General features: G+C 39.1%; 1 protein-coding gene across 4 annotated transcripts in view; it reads left to right on the top strand.

Moving 5' to 3' along the window:
• Nucleotides 1-2,122: 2,122 nt before the first annotated feature.
• Nucleotides 2,123-23,747, top strand: part of LOC140480006 (MOB kinase activator 3B-like) — a 59,826-nt gene continuing 38,201 nt past the window's right edge. For 2 of the 4 annotated variants that reach the window (XR_011961170.1, XM_072574490.1), the window contains exons 1-2: nt 2,123-2,339; nt 13,232-13,818. Coding sequence is in view for 3 of the 4 variants with exons in the window: in XM_072574490.1 (XP_072430591.1) it covers nt 13,401-13,818 (418 nt within the window). In the remaining variant the exon portion in view is untranslated. Of the gene's footprint in view, nt 2,340-3,214; nt 3,412-4,023; nt 4,103-13,231; nt 13,819-23,747 lie in introns of all 4 variants that reach the window. The other 2 variants (XM_072574492.1, XM_072574491.1) reach the window with 2 other exon arrangements.

Here is a 23,747-nt window from a genome sequence, read left to right as displayed (position 1 = left end):
CAAGCAAAATGCAGCACTTACCTGCTTATCACAACGGGTGGTATTATTAGGTTAGAGGAGGTGGGCGGGTGGGAGGCTCTACCCCTGTAGTGCCTCGGGTTCCTCGCCTGCGCGCTTTTATAAGAAAAAAACCTTCCCAGGTAAGCTAGCGCGACACCAGCTTCCGGTCCGCTAGGTGCTTAAAGAAAAACTTTAAATTTTAGCCGTTAAAAAAAATAATAACTGGACTATACCGCGACTTAAAAAAACCCACCACCAGACAGCTGTTACCTGCTCCGCTGAATGAGTGAGGCCGAAGGCTTGGAGCTGCGCGCTTTTATAAGAAAAAAACCTTCCCAGGTAAGCTAGCACGACACCAGCTTCCGGGTCCGCTAGGCGCTTAAAGAAAAACTTTAAATTTTAGCTGTTAAAAAAAACAATAACTGGACTATACCGCGACTTTAAAAAACCCACCATCAGACAGCCGTTACCTGCTCCGCTGAATGAGTGAGGCCGAAGGCTTGGAGCTGCGCGCTTTTATAAGAAAAAAACCTTCCCAGGTAAGCTAGCGCGACACCAGCTTCCGGGTCCGCTAGGCGCTTAAAAAAAACTTTAAATTTTAGCCGTTAAAAAAACCAATAACTGCACTATACCGCGACTTAAAAAAATCACCATCAGACAGCTGTTACCTGCTCCGCCGAGAGAGTGAGCAAAAATCTGTCCACCGTCTGTCAGGCACAGGTCAGAACTGTGATCTTTGCTTGCCTGGATGAGTGCAGTTCCAACAACATTTACGAAACTCAACAATCTACAGCAAAGTAACCTACTTGTTGATCAGCACCCATTCCACCTCAGCAAACACTCATTCTCTCTCCCACCAATGCCCAGTGGCAGAAATGTGTACAATCTACAGGATGCATTGCAGGAACGTGTGGATACTCTTCCAACCTTCCGAACCTGTAGCCTTGACAACCTAGAAGGACAAGGGCAGAAGGTCCAAGGGAACACCACCACCTGCAAGTTTCTCTCCAAGCCACTCGTCAACCTGAATTGGAACTATATCACTGTCCCTTCACTGTTGCTGGATCAAAATCTTGTATCTTCCTTCCAATGACATTGTGGATGTTACCTACTATACATGGTCTACACCTGTAAATGGTAACTCACCAGCAATTACCTAAGGGTAACTAAGGATCAGGATTAAATGCTAGCCGTGCCAGTGTTACATTCCATAGAAATGTAATAAAAAAAGTGTGGGAGATTTCTGCACAATAATAGTGATTCAAAGTTAGGCCTGTGATAAATGCTTAAGTCTTTAAGTTGAAGAGAAATATGTAAATAGATATAGAATGGAATCCAACATAAACATTTAATCATTATTGTGAAATATTTATGTCTGTTTTTGAGTTTTAAAACTTAGTTTATCCCTTATTTTGAAGAATAAGAGAAAACATTGTTAAGATTTTCACAATACATTTTGATTAAATGGTGGAAACATGCTTTCCAGACTAGACAATTCTCCTGAGGCTTTCTAAGAGAAAAAGACATAAAAATTGTAACACCATATGACAACAGAAAGGTAAATTACTCATTCTAAGTGTATGCAAACTTTAGTTTTGTGTGTGTGTAAGGGTTGTGTTTTTGCCTCTGACGCACAAATATTGCAAATGTCACTTTTTTAAAGCACTTTTTTTTACAGCTGCTCGTGTTTCAGTGAAAGCAATTGTGCGAGGACTGTATTCACGTAAATTAACTACTACCACTTTCTCATAACTGTTATCAGATGAATCCGACTGTTAAATGAGATTTCAAAATGCTAAGTATTTTATAAAACTTGTGGGAAGCAGAATGCTAAGGGCGTGGCTCCTTGTCTTCTATCGCCCCGATATGCCTGATCTGATGTTCGACAGTGGACGAAAATGAAGAAGGCTTAAAGATGACATTTAGCAGTTCGACAGCAAAATGTTTCGGCTGAAGTGGTGCTGAAACCACACTACCCTTTTACATCTTTGGTAATTTGCTCCTTTCAATCGAGCCAAACATACCAAGGAACTATTTCCTTCAACATTTTTAAAAGCCCTAAAAACACAATACATTTGTGTGGGGAAGGGGATAAGTTTGTCTCAGGATGTGACATCATCAACAGGAAAACAGGAGAGTAAGCAGCTCTGATGTAACCCTCCCCTGTCCCAGCACTCTAGTGAAAAGTGTTAGATTGAGTATGCAGAGAGGAAAACACCAAACTGCGGTTGTGTTAAATTGAGCCTATAACAATATCATCCCACCCCCCGTTCCAGTTTCCTGTAACAATTGTGAAGATCCTGCACACGAGAGAGAGAGAGAGAGAAACACATTGTTGGGTAAGTGATGAAAGTTTCAAGTTTTTCGTACTAAAGTTCTATTCTATATCTGATCTTTTAAAAAACTTCTTAAAGTGAAAAACTTACTGTTTTCATAATAAATGATCTAAACGTGCCAGCTTTGTGAATACCAGCTGCAGGGAATCAACTATCCATTTATCTGGAACGCAGGCTAAGCAGAAAGACAGCTGTTTCAGTTCGTTTAGACACACACTGAAGTTAACAACTTCTTTTCGCAATAAGAAAAGAAAGGGAGGGAGAACGACAACTTGCTTAAAATGTTAACAAGCCGAAAATGCTACTTTTATTTTTTACTTTTAAAAAAAAAGCACAGTTCTTTCTCTAGGATTTCACAAACTATTACAATTGGATTTTTGCCCAAGGACACCAAACAGACGCTGGAGGAAACTGAATAGATAGGATACAGATCAAGATCCATGACCTTCCATACGAGTTCCACCGTGCTATTATATTACAAAAGAGCATAAAAATGTCAAAACTTGTCTGGTTGGCCAGGCGATGCCAATGAAGAGTAAAAAGGAAAGTGAAAACTGCCAGAATGCAGTTTTTTTCAATGTGATGTATCTTGCTTCCTCCTTCTTACATACAAAATCGAAATTCAAAATACTTTAAGTAATCACATGCTTTGTCAGACGCTAAGTAGGAATTAGCAAGAACAGCTAGATTTGACAGACGTGTTCAATTTTGAAGAGACCTTTAAAATTAGGACAGTTGCAGGAAGGTGGGTGAAATAACTGCATGAGGCCAGTAACCAATCACCAAGTCACCCTTTGTTAAGCACTCGCCACATGTAAATACTGATCCAGCTTTCTCTGAGTAAGCAGAACTCTGACACTCATCTTTTTATCTGTCAGTCAAGGCTCCCCGATTGAGGCTGTTAACCTGGGGCAATCAGGGATCACATACTCAGTGAGATCCATTCGGCCTTCATGCCAATCACTTCACTGAAGTACCATAAGAAGGAGCTCCAGAGTCGAGAGCCATGACAAATTTGGTGCCAATAGCAGAGTGAAGGGAAAGCCATGAAAACTCAACTAGAGGTCGACAAAGGGTAAATGTAAACTGTGACACAGAGGTTAGATTGAACGAGGATTTTGTAGTCAAGGTATTTGTGACTGGAGAGCTAATGGGGATCAGTGAGGATGGAATGACATGCACTGACCAATGGGTAAATACAGGTCTTCAGCCTGTCCCCTACAATTGTAACCATATATAATAAATGACTTGTATACTGTATACAACATCTATACCTTTAATGATTTATAGACAGAGTTATTGATGTGGAGTCCAAGGTGAATACATTGCAGGATATCAGGGAGGCAAACAGTCAGTTGGGAACTTTGATCCAGGCGACAATCATGCCCCTTAGGTTAGGAAATAGTGAAGATTTAGTGAGCGGGATGTATGCGTGTGTGATTCCAGCTAAAGTGCTGGAGGAATTAAACCTGGCCATTATCCAACATGAGATTCTTCTGGCCTGTGTGGATGAGGGCAAAATCTGCAGCTAGTGAACAAACGGGTCATGGCACTGGTGTACAGGAGGTAATTTAAGTAGGAGTTGAACAATAAATATCATGCCTATTATGGGCCGTTTAGACCGAGGATGTTTTAGTACCCTCTGTAGACATGAACAAGATTTTCAAATGTTATGCTGTCTGCTCAGTGCAGGGATTGATGACACCTTTTTATGGCTGGAGCAGAACCTGAAGCGGGAAAGTGAAAATCTAGCTGTTACGGTCCAGGTAGGAACCAATGACATTTAAAGAATAAGGGATGAGATACTTCTGGGATAGTACTGTACACAAGCAAAATACTGGAAATTGGAAATATAAAACAAATACTGAGAACACCTATGTTCTCATGAAAGGTCATAGACCCGAAATGTTAACTCTATTTCTTTCTTTACCAATGCTGCCAGAATTGCTGATTATTCCCAACATAATCTGTGTTTACTTCTGTGGGGGAAGTTTGAACAGATAAGATTAAAATGAATAACCTGAACCTCAGAAGATGATAATCTGTGGAATATTGGCGTATGTTAAACAGGCAAAACATTGAATGTGTGGTTCAAAGAATGGTTGTGGAGACAGATTTTGATTTTAGTGGGCACAAGCCACCGGCACCACTACTGGGAAAAGAGTTTACTGTTCTGTTGGGACACATTTCACCAAATCTGGGCTGGGACCATAACTTGGGAAATTATATCATTACAGCTTTAAACTAATAAGTTAATTGTGAGCTTTCCATTGAGTATCTTAGAAATTCAGATAAAAAGGCAAGCAGCATTTCATCAATTTGGGTTGAGATATTCAGAATATAAGAGACAAAAAGTTTAATGGTAATAGTGCATCAGTGAATAAGGCCAAATTATAGAAAAGTGATATAGAGGTAAAAATGGTGAGTGTCTTATCTGAATGCATAAAATATTTGTGACAAATGAATGGCACAAATAGTGTAAATTAATGAGTTTGACAGCTGTTATGTGGCTGCATAGTGGCTAAGGTTAGAAACTACATATTTGAGGGTACTTGATGTTTTGAAAAGGCAGTCAAAATGGAAAAAACTATAATTCCATAACAAATAGGAAGAAGAGTAGGCTGTTCGATTCATTGATCCTGCTCCGCCATTCAGTGTGATCATATCCGATCCCACACTCCTCACATTTACTTTCCTGCACTTTCCCTTTAATCCTTGGTTCCCCTACTGGTCAAGAATCTCACCCATAAATATACACATGGATGCTGTCCACCTCCCCGCACAGCTCTCTGTGACTTGGAGTTCCAAAGACTATCAATACTCAGGGGAAATTCTTCCTCATCTCAGTTTTAGTTGATACCCTTAATTCTGAGACTATGCCCTCTGGTCCTAGACTCTCCCACGGGTGGAAAATGTCCTCTCAGCACTTACTCTATCAAGCCGCTTAGGAATTCTTTATGGTTTGGTGAGATCACCTCTCATTATTTTAAATTCCAATGAGTGGAGTCCTAATCTGGCTATTCTTTGGTTATAAGTCAATCCCTTTGTACCAGGAATCATCCTCATGACCCTACATGAACTGCCTCCTATTAAATAATATCTTAAATAAGAGGACCAAAACTGCTGACATTACTCTGGGTGTAGTCTCACCTTTTATACTCCAAACCCCTTGAAGTAAAGGGAGGAGGGTTAACTGACAGATGACATAAAGACATTAAGGTGGAACAATCTTGGCTCAGCAGAACACCAAGTGCAATCAGTATAGTCACTTAAAAAGTAATAAGTGTCAGAAAGGCAAAATATTAGCTCCCTAACAATAGCTATCCTGATTGATTATTATACTGTCAATCTAAGAGCAGCTTGTATCAAAGATATATAGAATCCCTATAGTGTGGACGCAGGCCTTTCGGCCCAACAAGTCCATCGACCCTCCGAAGAGTAACCCACTGAGACCCATTCCCCTACCCTATACTTACCCCTGATTAATGTCCCTTACCTATACACCCTTGAACACTATGGGCAACTTAGCATGGCCAGTTCACCTAACCTGCACATCTTTGGATTGTGGGAGGAAACACATGGGGAGAATGTGCAAACTCCACACAGCCTGAGGCTGGAATTGAACCTGGGTCCATGGCGCTGTGAGACAGCAATGCTAACCACTAAGCCACTGTGCCACCCTTAAAATAATGCAATAATCACTGGAAAACTAAGTTTTCATACAAATTCACCAAATAAAATTCGCAAACACTAATTTGGAAGTAAAGTTCAAGGAAACTATTATGGAACCAACAAGTGAAGCATTTAGTTTAGATCTTGTTTTGATTTTTATGAGACAGGATAATCTGAAACTAAGGCATTCTCTGGAAAGAGTGATTACAAAATTAAAGAATTTCACATTGACCTTGAGAGTTTAATAAACAAATGCAATTTCATAATTAGAACTTAAAGTCAAGTCAAATACATAGAAACTTGGTAAATTAGGTAACGTAGTTTAGGAGATTAAACTGTATGACAATAGTCACAAGTTACACAGCACCAGATGACGGCCCGACAGGTTTATTTGAAATCTCAAACTTTTGGAGCAGTGTCTGACTGAATCTGAGGAAGGGTTGTGATTCCAAATACTCCTGTTGGGCTACAGTCTGCATTCATGTGACTTCTGACCTTGTCCAACACCAGCACCTCCCCATCATCTATGACAATTGAGGAGGAGTGGTGAACATTTTACAATAAATGTTTCATAATTCTCAACAAATGCATTTTGGAGAAGCAAATTAGAGCAGGATTTGTACACTTAATGGGAAGGCCTTGGGGAGTATTGCTGAACAAAGACACCTTGGGGTGCAGGTTCATAGTTCTCTGAAAGTGGAATCGCAGGTAGATAGGATAGAGAAGATGGTGTTTGGTATGCTTTCCTTTATTGGTCAGAGCATTGAGTACGGGAGTTGGGAGGACATTTTCCGGTTGTACAGGACATTGGTTAGGCCGCTTTTGGAATAATGCATGCAATTCTGGTCTCCTTCCTATCAGAAGGATGTTGTGAAACTTGAAAGGATTCAGTAAAGATTTACAAGGATGTTGCCTGATTTGAACTATAGGATGTGGCTGTTTTTCTTGGAGTGTCAGAGGCTGAGGGGTGATCTTTATAGAGGTTTATAAAATCATGAGCAGCATGGATAGTACAAATAGGCAAGGTCTTTTCCCTGGGGTGGAGGGAGTCCAGAACTAGATGGCATAGGTTTAGGGTGAGAGGGGGAAAAAAATTAAACTGGACCTAAGCGGCAACATTTTCACACAGAGGGTAGTGTGTGTATGGAATAAGCTGCCAGAGGAAGTGATGGAGGCTGCTACAATAAGAACATTTAAAAGGCATCTGGATGGGTATGTGAACAGGAAGGGTTTGGAGGAATATGGGCTGGTGGGACTAGATTGGGTTGGGATATCTGGTTGGCATGGATGAGTTGGACCGATAGGACTGTTTCCACGCTGTACATCTCTATGATAAAGCTATATTCCATTGAGAAATGAAATCTTCACAGGAAGAGAGACACATTTGTCTGTAACTAAAATTGCTAAGGCAAATAATATATTAAACTAAGGAACTTACAATATTGCCAAGAAGCATAGTATTTGGAAAAAAAATTTGGATACCAGCTCAAGTTGACCAAAAAGTTTACAATAAGGGACAAAATAGGATATGACGGTATGTAAAATGGAAGTGAGTAGCTAAATAAATATAGATTCCATGGAAGCAGCGACAGTGGAAGTCTGATGGGAAATAAGGAAATGGCAGAGAGGTCAATTGGATATTATGTGCCTGGCTTCACTGTAGGAGATACAGAAGAAATACTAGAAATATTGGGAAACCAAGAGCTAATTAAATAGAAAAACTTAATGTATTTACTGTTTCATCATTTAGTAGTACAGAATATGAGTTTTGCTGGAAAAAAACTGATGCTTCTGTATAGCCTTGGCGTCCAGGCAACCAATCAATCTCTCATACAGAATACATGTTGTTTTCCCTTTCACTTTGCTAAATGTTCTGGTGAATGCAAGATAAAATCCTTCAACAAAGTGTATCTTTTATTAGCAACAATAAATAAAGGGATATTGGAATATTTGGTGCTAAAAGTTATAAAATCTAGATTATACATGGGGATTAGAAGTCGACAATTATTGTTCCAATATTTAATAATTGTGCGAGGGATAGATTAAATAATTATAGACCTGGTAAGTCTGACCTTGGGCTGTGGGCAAATTAATGGAATCAATTATTGAGAGATGAGATATCTGTGTCTCTTCCAGTTACAGTTTATTTGGGGATAGTCAGCATAGATTTATTACAGAAAGGTTATGTCTTATTGAATTAATTGATTTTGTTTTAAAACTAAGTAGCATGGAAGGTTGGTGAAAGTAGTGCAGTAGATGTTGGCAACATGAATTTAAGTATGGCATTTGACAAGGTCTGATATGGCACACTGTTGAGAGAAATTAAACTATAATAAGTTCAATTTATCCTTCTCTCTGGTTTGCTCCAGAACACATTGTTCGAAGAAACTATCTAGAAAGTGTACTATGAAGTTCTCATCCAGGCTACTATTGCCAATCTAATCCTTCCAGTTTATGTAAATGAAAATTGTTTATTGCTGGTCCTTTATCACAAACACTCGATACTTTATACTTCGCATTACATTGTGGTTGTTGGAGATGTGATTCCTGTTAGTTTTTTACCAGCTTTTTATCCCAAACATTCAATATCTCTTCCAGTGCATTTCGCCCTAAACTGTGGTTACTGTTAGGGAGCCTGACGATCATTCTCACTAATGATTTCCTTGTTCTCCTATTCCTCATCTGCACCCATATTGTTTCTACATTCTGATTTCCTGAACCAAACTCACCTATAACTATTGAACCAATTCCATCTTTGATTAACAATGTTACACCTCTACCTTTTTTATTTAGTTTCCTATTCTTTTTAAATGTCATGTACTCCTCACTATTCATAGAACCCCTACAGTGTGGAAGCAGACCATTTGGCCCATCAAGCCCACACCAAACCTCTGAAAGCATCCCACCCTGACCCCCCCATCCCCCGCCACTCAATCACTCTGCATTTCCCATGGCTAACCCACCTAACCTGCACATCCCCTGGACACTTTAGGTAGTTTAGCATGGCCAATCCATCTAACCTGTGCATCTTTGGACTCTGGGAGAAAACCAGAGGAAACCAATACAGACACAGGGAGAACATGCAAACACCACACAGACAGTCACCCAAGGGTGGAATTGAACCCAGATTGCTGGCACTATGAAGCAGCAGTGCTAACCACTGAGCCACCATGCTGCCCGAAACAGGACACAACCTTGTCCTCCTGCAGCTAGGTCTCTGTAAAAGCAAAAAAAGTACTTATTTACTTTATTATGAATGCAATGCATGTTCAGATATAGAGCTTTTCCAGTGGAGGAAAACTACACTTTTTTTTTAAACAAAGCAATACTTAGAAATGAACATACTGGTTCTCCATTTTGAAGGTTACAAGATGGGTTATATGGACCGGTATGTTCCATTAGCAAGCTTTACTGGCTTTTCCTTCTGAGTTAGTGTGTGCTTCCAGTCGGACGCATCGGAGTTCTAAGCAGTGGTCCCTGTAATTCCTTTATCTTCCATAATGTCCTCCAAGGTCCATGCATAGCAGTGAGTTCTGGAACTGGAAATCAATGCTGCATTTCGCATCAGCATGCCAATTGTTGGTGTGGCAATATGCCAATGTGGAATGTCAGAGTGAGGGAACATTGTTCCTGGGCACTGATTTAATGCTCAAAATAGGCATAGTGTCATTGAATTTCTGGCATACTCTTGTGTAAGTAAGGGTTTTGGACTAATGGGCTCATGTTCATCTTTATTTCTTTTTGGCTTCGTATCCTAATAGGTATCAAATTATTTCATGTTAAATAGTTAATTAAATGTTGTTACTCGACATAGTTTGAAAACAAATTTTACTGTAACTTCCCTCAGTCAATCACCCATTATGTTAACCAACTTTCACAGACTCAGTTCCAGTTGAAATATATATGTCAATTACAATAATTCTCAGAATAACTTTGATTTTAATGTTAAAGCATACAAAACAAACCAGTTGTAATTAAATCTATTTAGGGTAGTTTGGAGATATTCTGTTTTTTATTCTGCATTCATTTTAAAGCAGAAGCCAAATCCAGGAGGATTATCTTGTGTTCAAGAGCTTAACTTATAATGGAAAACATTGTGTGCAGAAGAATCATATTTTGTTAAAATATAGAGTTAATGTTAACACCTTTTGGGGAAAGCCTTTTTAACTTGTGTTTCTTTTTCTCTAGTAATGCTAGTCAATGTGGCACAAAGCAGCCTAATTGGGAATAACAGCGTTAGAATGTGGTCTAAACGCATGGGAATCCTTGAAACCAGAGTATTCAAAATGCCACAAAAGTAATGTATTGCCTTCCAGGGCCATCTGAAGTAGCCCTACTGTTTCCAGTGTAGCTGCTTCAAGGTCATGTTCACTTCTGAAACATCCCAAAGTAACTTGATTCTAGAGTCTCCATTTAAAGAATGTCAGACTAGTTTCTAATAAATCAAACAATTAACAGAAATTTTTGGTTACAGTATGTTAGTTTGAAGTGTGTTAAGATTGTATTGGCAGAATGGGAACAGTGCAAATCAGATGGAAATAACCTTTTATGTCCAATGAAATCCTCCAATTTTGACAATTTTGCTTCAACGTTTGCCTAAATGGCTGGATGCAAACTTCATGTTAGCTTTGCACAGAGTAATATGAACAGTTTTCATCTCCTTATTTAAGGAAGGAGTTATTTGTATTGAAAGTGGTACAGCAAAGATTTGTTATATTAGCTCCTGGCATGGGAGGGTTGTTCTCTGATCAGGCACAAAGTAAGTTGGGCCGATACTCCCCGAAGGTTAGAAGAATGAGTGTTCTCGTTGAAACATGTAGGACTCTAAGATTTCCTCCGGCTGCTCCAGTTTTCTCCCAGAGTCCAAAAATTTGCAGGTTAGGTGAATTGGCCATGCTAAATTGTCCGTAGTGTTAGGTGAAGGGGTAAATGTAGGGGAATGGTCGGTGTGGACTTGTTGGGCCGAAGGGCCTGTTTCCACACTGTAAGTAATCTAATCATATTTTCCCTGGACTGGAAAACCTAGAAAACTGAGGCATAGTGTTTTGCCACACTGGGGTGACCATCTGAACACTGAGCCCCGCTTTTTCCAGAGTCATCACTAAAGTTAAAGATTTTATAAAAGTGCACAAAATTCCTTTTTTTTTCCTGTCTTTTAGACCCAGGTTGGTAGCACAAACTAGGTGTCTGTACTGAATGAGAATGATTGACTGTTTATTGCAAGAAATAATTTCCAGCTCCAGATAAAGTTATGAACCATTGACTTATAACTCCACTAGCCAAAACCTTTAATCGATGCATAGGACTTCTTCTACAGACAGACAAGCACAAAAATAAATAGGTATTCTGGGTGGAGGGAAAGACTGTGAAGGCGATTTAGTGATCCTTGTCCTTGTCCTTGTCCATGGCTGACATGGCCCTTCTGCTAATGTGAACACTGCTCCTTAATCTTCCTTTTGCAAATACTTTCAGTTGATTGCAGGAGGCATAGGGTGACTGGTTCACACTTATAAGGGTCTCTAACTTATGAATTAAAAATCACAGCTAACAGATGAATGGAAAAACAAACTTGTAATGTTCAGTTTGAGATGCTTTTTACTGCAGAGCAAGTACAGCTGCTTTCATTGAATGATAGATATGTACAGCACGGAAACAGACCCTTCAATCCAACTTGTCCATGCCGACCAGATATCCCAACCCAATCTAGTCCCACCTGTCAGCAGCCGGCCCATATCCCTCCAAATCCTTCCTATTCATAAACTCATCCAGATGCCTTTTAAGTGTTGCAATTGTACTAGACCCCACCACTCTGGCGACAGACACACACAGACACAGACACACACACTCTCGGTTTCCTCCGAGTGCTCCAGTTTCCTCCCACGCTCCAAAAATGTGCAGGTTAGATGAATTGGCCATGCTAAATTGTCCGTAGTGTTAGGTGAAGGGGTAAACGTAGGGGAATGGGTCTGGGTGGGTAGCGCCTTCGGTGGGTGGATGTGGACTTGTTGGGCTGAAGGGCCTGTTTCCACACTGTAAGTAATCTAATTTAAAATAGCTTCTTGTTACTGATCAAATCTCCTTTTGTACACAGCCCTGTGGCTCCAGCTCATCTGTAGGTCAGCTTTCACTTCGCATTTACAATGACTGCCAGCAATTGCTGGTAATGTTTTCTTAAAAATAAAGTGCTGTAATCCTTAAACACTCCTTGGCTTTTAAAGCAATTATTTTCCAATTTCAGTTCATAATCAAAAGTACAGAAAAATAATAAGATACGGTCTTTACTATAAGCTTTGCAAAGGGGTTGATTATTTAGAACTGAGATGAAGAGAAATTTCATCATACTGAGGATTATGAATCTTTTCAATTCTCTACCAGAAGTTGTCAATGATTATGTGGTTGACTGTATTTGAGGCTGATATAATTAGTTACTTTTGATTTCTCAGTCAATCAAGGGTGCTGGGGAATGGATATAAATGGATTGTTCCAAGATCTCCTATTCTGCTGTTACACATCTATTATGTGCTTAAAAGAAAATCCTAAATTCACAAAGTCTGTCAAGTTTTCCTCTGTGTCTTGGAAACTGCATGTGTGAATGTGTCACACTAAGCTATGACATTTCACATCTCAAAGTGTAAAGCTCCTTGAGATCTGTTTAGTTTGCAAATTGCAGTAGATTTTCCTCAGCTTATTTCTTTGTTGAATTGTTTTACGGTAATATTTTACAAATGAAGGACTATGTGAATTTAAAATGGAGACTGAATGGGTGCTGCCTAACCCAATTATCACCAATCTCTAGCCCTAGTTCACCTGTAGTGCAGAGTATACTACATGAGAGAATGGCTTCACAAAAATGCAGAACAGTACAGCACAGAAACAGGCTCTTCAGCCCAACATGTCTGCACAAGCCATTCTAAACTAATCCCATCTGCCTGAACATGGTCTGTATCCCTCTATTCCCTACCTGCTCATGTTCCGGAATATCCTGGAAGATTGTCTAGTCTACAATGTCAAAATACCAGGTTGTTTTTGCCTCTCACAGACAATGAGAAATGAATGTGCTTTGTTAATATGTTAGCTTATACCTTAAAGCTGCATATTGGTGGATTTTAAATCCTGACAAAGTGGAAGCTTTACCAGGAGTTGGTATGTTAATCAATTTGGATAGCTTGTGAAAATATCACTGGAGTCAGTCTTAAATAATAAATGCTTCTGCTGTTTTACAGAATACATAGATGGCTGCAGCAAGTTGTGGAGAACGAACGAATTAAAATATCTGAAGCTCTAAGATACTATCGGCTAAAACCAAGAAAAAAACAAACTTTTTTTTTGTATATTGCACCCCTTTTTGTTTTTAAAAGGAGAGATTGGTATCCCTTTGTATTTTTTTGAAAGATGGCCCTTTGCCTGAAGCAAGTCTTTAATAAAGACAGGACTTTTCGACCCCGAAAGAAGTTTGAGCCTGGAACCCAACGCTTTGAGCTCTTCAAGAAGGCGCAGGCCTCACTTAAATCTGGTGTCGATCTCAAGACTGTAGTTCAGCTTCCTGCAGGGGAAAACCTCAATGACTGGATTGCTGTTAACACCGTAGATTTCTTCAATCGCATTAACCTCATCTATGGTACCATTTGTGAGTATTGCACCGAGAGGAGCTGTCCTGTCATGTCTGGTGGTCTCAAGTATGAGTACAGGTGGCAGGATGAGCACAAGTATAAGAAACCAACCAAAGTAACTGCTCCACAATATATGAATTTGCTCATGGACTGGATCGAAGCCTTGATCAATAATGAGGAAAACTTCCCCACTCGTGTTGGTAAGATTTTGAAATAAAAATAAGAATTTTTGATAGACTTTAAATGATGAGCTTTACATTCTTATTGGTTGAATCAACTAAATGCTCAGCGGTGTCGTGTATACTATTTTAAAATCATTTTGAAGTAGAACTGCTGGTTACGAACCACCATCACACATGGTTCTAACAGTAAGGCGGTAATCTGATTTGTTGTCTTAACGTCATCAGCTCCCTCACCATTAACATTTGGTGAGCCAGTATCATTCAGCGAGCATATTTACAAAGTACACTCCCAGAGTGAGTAACAACCATTCCTTGGAAGACAAAGTAGACATGGCAGTACAACAAAATGAAAAAGCATTTGCTGTACGAGTAACTATTTTCAGAGCCATTGATTTGAGTTGATTAAGAGAATATAAAACACTGGCATCAGAAAAATAGGTTGGGTATTCAAAAATAAGCTGTAATATGAAAAAATGCTGTATTTGTTGTGCAGTCTAAGCTGCTTTATGGCTCTGATATTTATAAACAAACTGGAAAGTTAGTGTTTTAGAAATGGTTGATAGGAAAATTCTTATTTTGTTCATGGTTTTGAAAGATTATGAAAATTAGGTTAGACCAGATGTTAGTAATTTCTTTTGCCAATGTGAATCCCACATGTTAAATTCCGGAATCATGAGACTTTTAAAGTTTCTGTAAAAAAACAAAATCTTTTAAATGGCTGAAATACAATTTTGACTAAAACTTTCCACTATTTAATGAAATTCAATAGTCAGTTGAGAAATGAAAATAATTTGAATTGGTTAAATAGAGTTAGTGAGTATTTCTATAAACAAATGGACCGCCAAATAGGTTTTAAGGGTACAGTGTATAAGATTCTAATTGGTATTCTGTTTGATTGGTGTACCTTTTATTTCATCTTCTGGTTCAGAGAATTGGTTGGCATCTTGCCTCCTGTGTGTGTGTGTGTTATTACAAACGTGAAGCAACCAATACTTCAAATATTCATACATCATGTTTTCCCCTTTCCACAGAATGCTTGTCTTTTTTTCAGATCATCTATCAATTTAAAATATGTGAATGAGGGGATTCAATGATTGCATCCTATCAACCTTTTGCATAGTGGATTGACATTGTATTACCTGGCAGCAAGTTATTAATTCTTTCATTATTTGCATACTTGGTGAACCTGCCCTAAAAACAAAATTGTCTTCGGCTAAACGCCATCACTGTGAACTCACCCTGAAAATGAATCTAATTTGTTTTTGTATGCTTTCTGGAATTATCCTTTTAAGTAATGGAATTCCACTAATGGGGGCTGACAGAAACCATTTCAAGTGCCCAATTCTATTAATACAAAGGATGTTGAAGATTTGCACTGTTAAATAGATTTATAAAGCAATGCAAACTGAATGTTAAATATTTTGTCTCAGATCTTGGAGAAAAAGTGTTGGTGGGACAGAAAATGACATCTAATTTTGTAGCCAGTGCTTCTTTTTGATTTCAAAGAGAATCAAATTAAAGCTAATATTTGAACACAACTGGAATTATGCAACTTATCTCAGGTAATTTAAATGAATTAGGTGTCCAAAATTAAACATGTTCCATCAAAGGTGCAGTTACATGGCCTTTTATTATGGCTTTCACATGTTGCTATTTTCGGGGTGGAGTATTTCTGAAGATTATGCAGGAATTCTGTCTCTTGTGACAGTCTTAATTCTCAGACCACTGAGAAATGGTCAACCAAGAGATTATACTTTGAATGGAGAAGAAGCTTTCACAGTGTATAATCACCTGTTTTCCATTGTTTTTATGTACTAGTCCTCTTCAGAGACTCTTCAAAAGATTATCACTATTACTACTACTACCAGTTTATCCTGCCTTTTGCGGTACCTAATCATTATTCCACCACTATTTACTGCCATGGAAACTGGCCTCTGTGAACTTTAATCACTGGCACCCAAAGTATACATTACGGTTGCTTTTTCTTCACTGACAAATTAATACTCGGGTGCTTTTTTAAAGGTATAATTTGAGTAAAATAAGACTACGCAATCAGTCCGTAAAACTGACACCTGTGTTCCAGAGAATTTTTTTCTCTTTGCAGTGTTGGAGGCTAAGGGGTGACCTTTCAGAGGTTTATAAAATCGTGGATAGGGTGAATAGCCCAGGCCTTTTCCCTCGGCTGGGGGAATCCAATACTACAAGGCATAGGTTTAAGGTGAGGGGGAAAAGATTTAAACAAGGACCTGAGGGATAACCTTTTCATGCAGAAGGTGGTCTGTGTATGGAAAATTCTGCCAGAGGAAATGGAGGCTGGTACAATTACAGCATTTAAAAGACATCTGAATGAGCCTACGAATCAGAAGGGTTTAGAGAGATTTGAGCCAAATGCTGGTAAATGAGACTGTCAGATTAGGATTTCTGGTCAGTGTGGACAAGTTGGATCAAACAGCTTGTTTACATGCTGTATGGCTCTATGACTCCATAATGTATCTACTTTAAATGAATATTGAAGCAAGATTGATTGACTTATAGACATTATAATTATTTCCCATATATCTAATACTAGAAACTTATGGTTCCTGTTCAATTCATAATATTGAATATTTACCATCTTTTACCATTTTCAAATGAAATGTAATGTTAATAGGTAATGCCAATACAAATTTATGAAAAGAAAATGATAATTAACAAATACATTAAAGTGTATTCAGGCTGCAACTCACGAGTAAATAATGGGGAACTAGTGGTTGGTTGAGTTTTCAGAATTGGGAGAATTGGTCAAGGACAACAATAGATTGTTATATAGGAAAAGGATTCATGGCATGGAAGTAGTACATTTTATCATGGATTGAGGATTGGTTCCTGACATAAAGCAGATGTAAAATGTTAGACAACTTTTTTGTTTTCAAGATAGTAAGGTGTAATTAATGGAGTGCCACAAGGAACATCTTTTGGGCCTTTATGATGTATATTGACTGTGATATATTCAAGTTTATTGATAGTGAAAAGCTAATTAGGAAAGGAGGATCTAAAGTTACTTCAAAAGCATGATGGTAAGATAACAAGAAGTATAATGTGGCAAGTGTGAAATTATCCACTTTGTAAGAAGAATGGAAAGCAGATGTTTATTAAAGGTGAAACTAATAAATATTGGGACCAAGGATTTGACTGTCCTTGTATAAGAATCACAAGGTTAACATGCAAATAATGTGCACTTAGGAAGGCAAATGGTATACATGTTTTTATGTCAAGAAAGCACACGCTCTAAGCAAGCCTTGATAAGACCACACTTGGAATATTGTGTATATTATTTGGTTTGTGAGATGAAAGCTGTCCTATGAAAAGAGATTGACTGGACTGTATGCTTAAATTGGCGAGAGTTTTTAAAAAAAATAATGTGATCTCTTTGAACCATAGAAAATTCTAAAAGGCTTGTCAAGATAGTAGGTGGGAGGCTGTTTGGCCTGGCTTGGTCATAGAATTGGCCATTTAGCACTACTGAGGTGAAATTTCTTCATTCAAAGGTTTGAGTTATAGACCAGACCAGAGACCCCTTCAAAATAATTTAAAAGGTAGCCTAAACCCTAACTTACTCTTATTTTAAAGGCAAATGCAAAGTGTCTGTTCCAGATGCAGTGCGACTGGTCAAACTACACAATGTTAAACAAAACACGATTTAGTTAAACACTGTAGTTAAAATATAACCAAAGAAAGGGGAATTTAGAATAACTAATGAGAAACTTGACAGCATAATTGATACAATAACTTTTACTAAGTAACTGTTCCGATATAGTAAGATCTCATAAACACACCCCTTGGCAAGTAAAGAAAATTCAAACACAGATTCTCACGTGCAATTCTCCAATCCAGGAGGGGGAAAAAAAACATAGAGAAAATTCAGAAAGACTAGCAGCTTGAAGCTTCCAAGTCCATTGAGATTCCAATAGCTTCGAATGCCACCCAGAAATTCTGATCAGTGAGAGCTGGCCACACCTATTTGAGCTGCATTTTTTTTAAAAATCCCAAAGGCCTTCCAAGATGTTTACTCAAGTGGTCTTCAGTAACCAACTCTTCGCCTCTCGTTCTATCTGTCTTCTAAAGCAAATGGGGACAAAATAACACTTGTGCATGTTTATAATTCTGTACTCCAGGACATTCAGTTGATGACCATATTCAAGATTGTGATCAATGCACTTTTGGGATCTAAGGAATTGGGGGCTTTAGGAATAGAATGGGAAAGTAGTTGATTGAAAAGTTATGCCGTGATGCTACTGACCGTGGAGCAGACTTGATGGGTCATGCAGCCCACTCCTGGTCTTGTATCTTGTCTTTTCTGAGGATGAATGCACTAACCTTCCCAACTCTGCCATTCTGCCTGTATCCTTGTTGTTCGTCATCCAGTTGATCCAGAATGCTGCTGCTGATAATGGGATGATGCTGTCTGCAGCTGTGTCAATGAGGAACAGAGTTGCTTCAGCTGAGTTGTATTCTTTTTTGCCGAACTGTGCCCTCCACCTAACATGCTGCAAACACTGGTGTACACTGCTTTCAGTATTGGGAGAAGACAGGCATAAGGGATTCACAAGTGAATAATGGCATTTAATTGGGTATCCTAGTGCATGAATTGCTGAAGTTTAGTATGCAGGTACAGCAAGTAATCAGAAAGCTAATAAATGTTACTTTACTGTGAGGGGAATTGAATGCAAGAGTAAGGATGTTATGCTTCAGTTATACAGGCATTGAGTCAATTTCTGGAGTACTGTGTACAGTACTGATCAGTGTATTTACAGAAAGAGTTAATGAGTTGGAAGCAGTACAGAGAAGGTTTACAAGACGAATACCTGGAATGAGGAAACACTAGACAGGCTAGGCCTGTATCATCTGGAGTTTAGCACAGTCAGAGATGACTTAATCGAAATATGCAAGATCCTGAGGCGACCTGACTTGGGTAGATGTCGAAAATATATTTCTTTTTGTGGGAGAATTAAGAACTAGAGGTCATAGTTTAAAAACATGAGTTTAAAAGTTAAAATGCAGAAACTTTAAATATTATAGACTTTTAATTACCAAGGGAATGGAAGATTATTGGGAATGTAAAGTTATGATTAAAATCAGATCAGCCATGATCTCATTGAGTGGTGGAGCAGACTCGAAGGGCCCTGTGCCCACTTTTTGTTTTTTAGTAAAATATGGCATGGTTTCATTTCCAAATTTGTTTTGGAATGTTTATTTTGTTGTGGCTTTAATTTTTGCCTTGGTGTCAATTATGTGATGGTCAGTGGGAGAGAGGGGTATGGGGTTTTGGTGAACTGTGGATTGGATTTGTGGTTACACAAAGTGAGAAGAAGTAGGAAGAGGCTGTATAGATCACTGCTTTTCATCCTCATTGTCCTTTCCCTTTCCATTTTTGAGCAGCTTGTCCTGTCCAGGTGGCTTTTATTCATTCTTCCAGTCAAACTGTATTTGAAATGGAGGCCACAATAGTGCACTCGTGGCTGGCAGCATCTCATCAGTGGAGAAGGAATAAAACCTAAGAGGCAATTGAGTACTTTCTTTGGTTAGAGTGTCAAAGTATTAGGACCTCTCAACGACTCTGCTGTGATCTTCAGGAACAGATTGGCTCACATTGAGGTAGATACCGCTGCTGATTTTTGCATCTGTTGAATGCCTAACTTGGCAGTGTGAATGACTTTCATCCTGTCTTAGGAAAGATGATTCTGAGTCTATCCCAATGTACCTGTTCAGGGGAGATGGAATCGCAGGAATTTCTAAAGTGTTGTTCTTAGTTCTGGAAGCTCAGATTTCAGGAGTACAACTGACATGTTTTTAGGTGTTGTGACAGAAAAATAAAAGCACTATCGTAAATGGTTAATTAAGCAATGGTTCAATTTATAGTTGATGATAAACTAATGAGGTTGCTTCATATAAAAAGACACTGCAAATAATTCACGCTAGTGGTCCTGTGAGTTTAATGTAAAACTACAGTAGACCCTGTACCTGCTGGGAATACGTTCCAATACCTACTGCGGAAGCCCGAAATTGCGGATAAGAGCGAACCCATTCATTTAAATGGGAAATTTACCTTCTCAGCAGGGCCTGGTCCCTGGTTCTGGAAGGTTCCCTATAATATGTTTGGGCCGTGGTAAACCGCGGAAAATGATTCCATGGATATGGGGGTCACCCTTTATAAGAAATGTTTGTTACAAATGGAGACTCCACACTTATTGATTAAAGTGTTCACAAGTTTAGATTAGAGTGGTGCTGGAAAAGGACAGCAGGTCAGGCAGCATCCAAGGAACAGGAAAATCGTTGTTTCGGGCAAGAGCCCTTCAGAAATTCCTGATGAAGGGCTTCTGCTCAAAACGTCGATTTTCCTGCTCCTCAGATGCTGCCTGACCTGCTGTGCTTTTTCAGCACCACTCTAATCTAGAGTCTGATTTCCAGCATCTGCAGTCCTCACTTTTGCCTTGTTCACTTGTTACCCATCTATTTACTGATTTTAAATGCATTTGGTAATTAGAACTCAAACTTTATAAACGACCTGGATGAGGGCGTAGAAGAGTGGGTTAGTAAATTTGCAGACGACAGTAAGTTGTGGATAGTGACAAAGGATGTTGCAGGTTACAGAGAGACATAGATAAACTGCAGAGCTGGGCTGAGAGGTGGAAAATGGAGTTTAATGTGGACAAGTGTGAGGTGATTCACTTTGGTCGGAGTAACCAGAATGCAAGGTACTGGGCTAGTGGTAAGATTCTTGGTAGTGTAGATGAGCAGAGAGATCTCGGTGTCCAGGTACACAGATCCTTGAAAGTTGCCACCCAGGTTGACAGGGTTGTTAGGAAGGCATACCGTGTTTTAGCTTTTATTAATAGAGGGATCGAGTTCTGAAACCATGAGGTTATGCTACAGCTGTACAAAACTCTAATGCGGCTGCACTTGGAATATTGTGTACAGTTCTGGTCACCGCATTATAAGAAGGATGTGGAAGCTTTGGAAAGGGTGCAGAGGAGATTTACTAGGATGTTGCCTGGTATGGAGGGAAGGTCTTATGAGGAAAGGCTGAGGGACTCAGAGAGTAGTAAGGATATGGAAGGCTTTGCCTGCAGTTTCGCCAACTTTATGTACATTTAAGTTGTCATTGGACAAGCATGTGGACGTACATGGAATAGTGTAGGTTAGATGGGCTTCAGATTGGTATGACAGTTTGGCGCAACATCGAGGGCCGAAGGGCCTGTACTGTGCTGTAATGTTCTGTGTTCTATGTTCGGATTTGAATACAGACCATAGTGACAAGTGGTGGAAGTTTCCCCTCTGTGCAAAAAATCTCACTGCTTAACCAAGGAGTAATTTAATCTGGTCTGTCTGTCTGAGGTATCTGATATGATCACATTTACAGATTTACATTTTAAAAAGGAAATGTATCTTGTTTTATAACATTGAATCCAAAACGTCAGTTTGATAGACATCTTTATGTGGTAGAGTATGGATCCTGTAATCAGTGTTTAGTGGTCCTGCCTCCAAGGCAGAATGTCTGACTTTAACTCCACAGAGGTATGTTCATAAAGTAGCCAGACGGGTTGAGATTCAATATGTAAATCCAGCCAGTACCGATCAATGTAATTACAGAAGGATGTTAATGAGTTAGAAGCAGTTGGTAAGAGCAGGTCGGTCTCCTGATCAGCCATACTTGATGTAGAATGATGGCCCTCAAGCTATAGTCTGGCAGGCAGGCTGTCTGTTTTAAGAAAAGCTAGCTGTGAAAACACATGCCTTGTCAGTTTCATGTCACTGGGTATGGGAAGAGAAATAGAGGAGAATTCCAGCATCCATTCTGCTGTTAATGTGACTCTTCTGGTGCATAGCTGGTACTGAGTGAACAGTCGACTGTGAGAACAGATGGAAATACTCCAGGGGGCATTTTCTTTCAGGGTAATACTCCTGAAAACTTTCAAGCATTCGATGATATGCACCATTATGACTTGGTCCTGTTGAGTAAGACACAGTAGTGATCATGCAATATTTTTAAAACTTAGAATCATACAACACAGAAACAGATCCTTCGATCCAACTCCTCCACGCCAACCAGGTAATCCAATCCGACTTAGTCTCGTTTGCCAGAATTTGTCATATATCTCTCTCTCTCAACCCTTTCTACTCATGTACTTATCCACTTCCTTTTATATGTTTTAATTGTACCCATCACCTCCATTTCCTCTGGCAGCTTGTTCCGTGGACGCCCCACCCTCTGTGTGAAAAAGTTACTCCTCAGGTCCTTTTGAAATCTTTCCCCTCTGACCTTATACCTATCCCGTTCCCCATCCTAGAAAAAAAACCTGGGCCATTCATCCTATCCATGCCCCTCATGATTTTATGAATTTCCACAAGGTTACCCCTCAGCCTCTGACACTATTGGAAAATGAAGTCTCAGCCTATTCAGCCTCTTCCATTAATTCAAACCCTCTGCTCTAAGCACCATTTTTGTAAATCTTTTTTGTAGCCTCTAAAGTTTAACAACATCCTTTCTATGTTTCAAAATAAATTGCATCAATGTACACTGATATTTAGCAACCACAAGATTTTTTTTCAATGAAATCAATGCACCTGAGATAACATGAATAGTAAAGCTAATAAACATAATTTGGAGTGAAGTATCAGAGAACTAATTCCCTCAATTAGAAATGCCTACAATTACAATGTGGAGTACAGCAAATTGGGGCTTCAACAGACTTTGGGGTAGAAATTTATCTGGGCCTGTTTCATTCCCAGATTTGGCAATGTGCGTAGTATATGAATGAGTCAAAGGGCACAGCATAAATGGAAATAGCTTCTCAGGTATGAGTAACATATTTGGATCAAGCTGTTTGCATCTCCACAAGTAAATTGCTTAAGACTGACATCAATGTTGAGACCAGTATTCCTTGATATGCCTGAGAAAGTCTGGGTATAAAATGGCGGAAGTGGGTACTGCAGATGCTAGAGATTAGAGTCAAGATTAGAGTGGTGCTGGAAAAGTCATTACCGTCCTCATGACCTGTCCCACCTGTCAATCTTCCTTTCCACCTATGCACTCCACTCTCTTCTCTGACCTATCATCTTTACCCGCACCTCCATCCACCTTTGCACGCTCAGCTACCTTCTCCCCAGCCCCACCCCCTCCCATTTATCTCTCCACCACTGAGGCGCACTGCCTCATTCCTGAGAAAGGGCTTTTGCCCGAAATATCGATTTTCCTGCTCCTAAGATGCTGCCTAACCTGCTGTTCTTTTCCTGCACCACTCCAATCTTGGGTATAACATGGGTCAACATTTATGCATGTAGAATCATGCGAACACTTCTGTTCCTGTTGGTGATTCTCTGATTTGGTACTAGATTCAATAGAACACATTCTGAACTGTGCTGGTGGAATATTTGAAAATGGGTGAAATATTTGACTAATCTATTAAGTCCAATATCAACTTGACTTTCGTTAAATAACAATTGTAAAGTATAAAGCATTTAAAATTAATTAAAAGTTGTCATTTAATGCACAAATTCAAATCTTTCTGGAAGTATATTTAGATGTAGATATTTAGACTTGACTTGGCTATTTCTCTAAAGTCCAACTTTTTTTTAAGAATTCCTGTTATTTCATTTCAGTGAAAACATTCAAAAATAAGTGAATGCACTAATGAGGGAACAACACCTGCCTGAAATGTCCTTGGGCAACTTTTATTCCAGAATTGTGACTTTGTACTTTTTGTTTTGCATTATTATGTAATTACTTTCTAATTAGTACATCTGGTTAACTGACTTCTGAATGCACCACAGGAGATGAGATGATCATTTCCTGACTGTGTTAAGGTGCTAATCTGTGATTATCATGGTCACTGTCTGAGTCAGAGGTCAGTGAGAGCCAAACACTAACTGCTCAAAGGAAGGCACTTTTCTGTGTGAAATGAGGCAGT

Source organism: Chiloscyllium punctatum, chromosome 7, assembly GCF_047496795.1.
Source record: "Chiloscyllium punctatum isolate Juve2018m chromosome 7, sChiPun1.3, whole genome shotgun sequence".
NCBI classification, from domain to species: Eukaryota; Metazoa; Chordata; class Chondrichthyes; order Orectolobiformes; family Hemiscylliidae; genus Chiloscyllium; species Chiloscyllium punctatum.
This window is presented reverse-complemented; position numbering and strand designations above follow the sequence as displayed.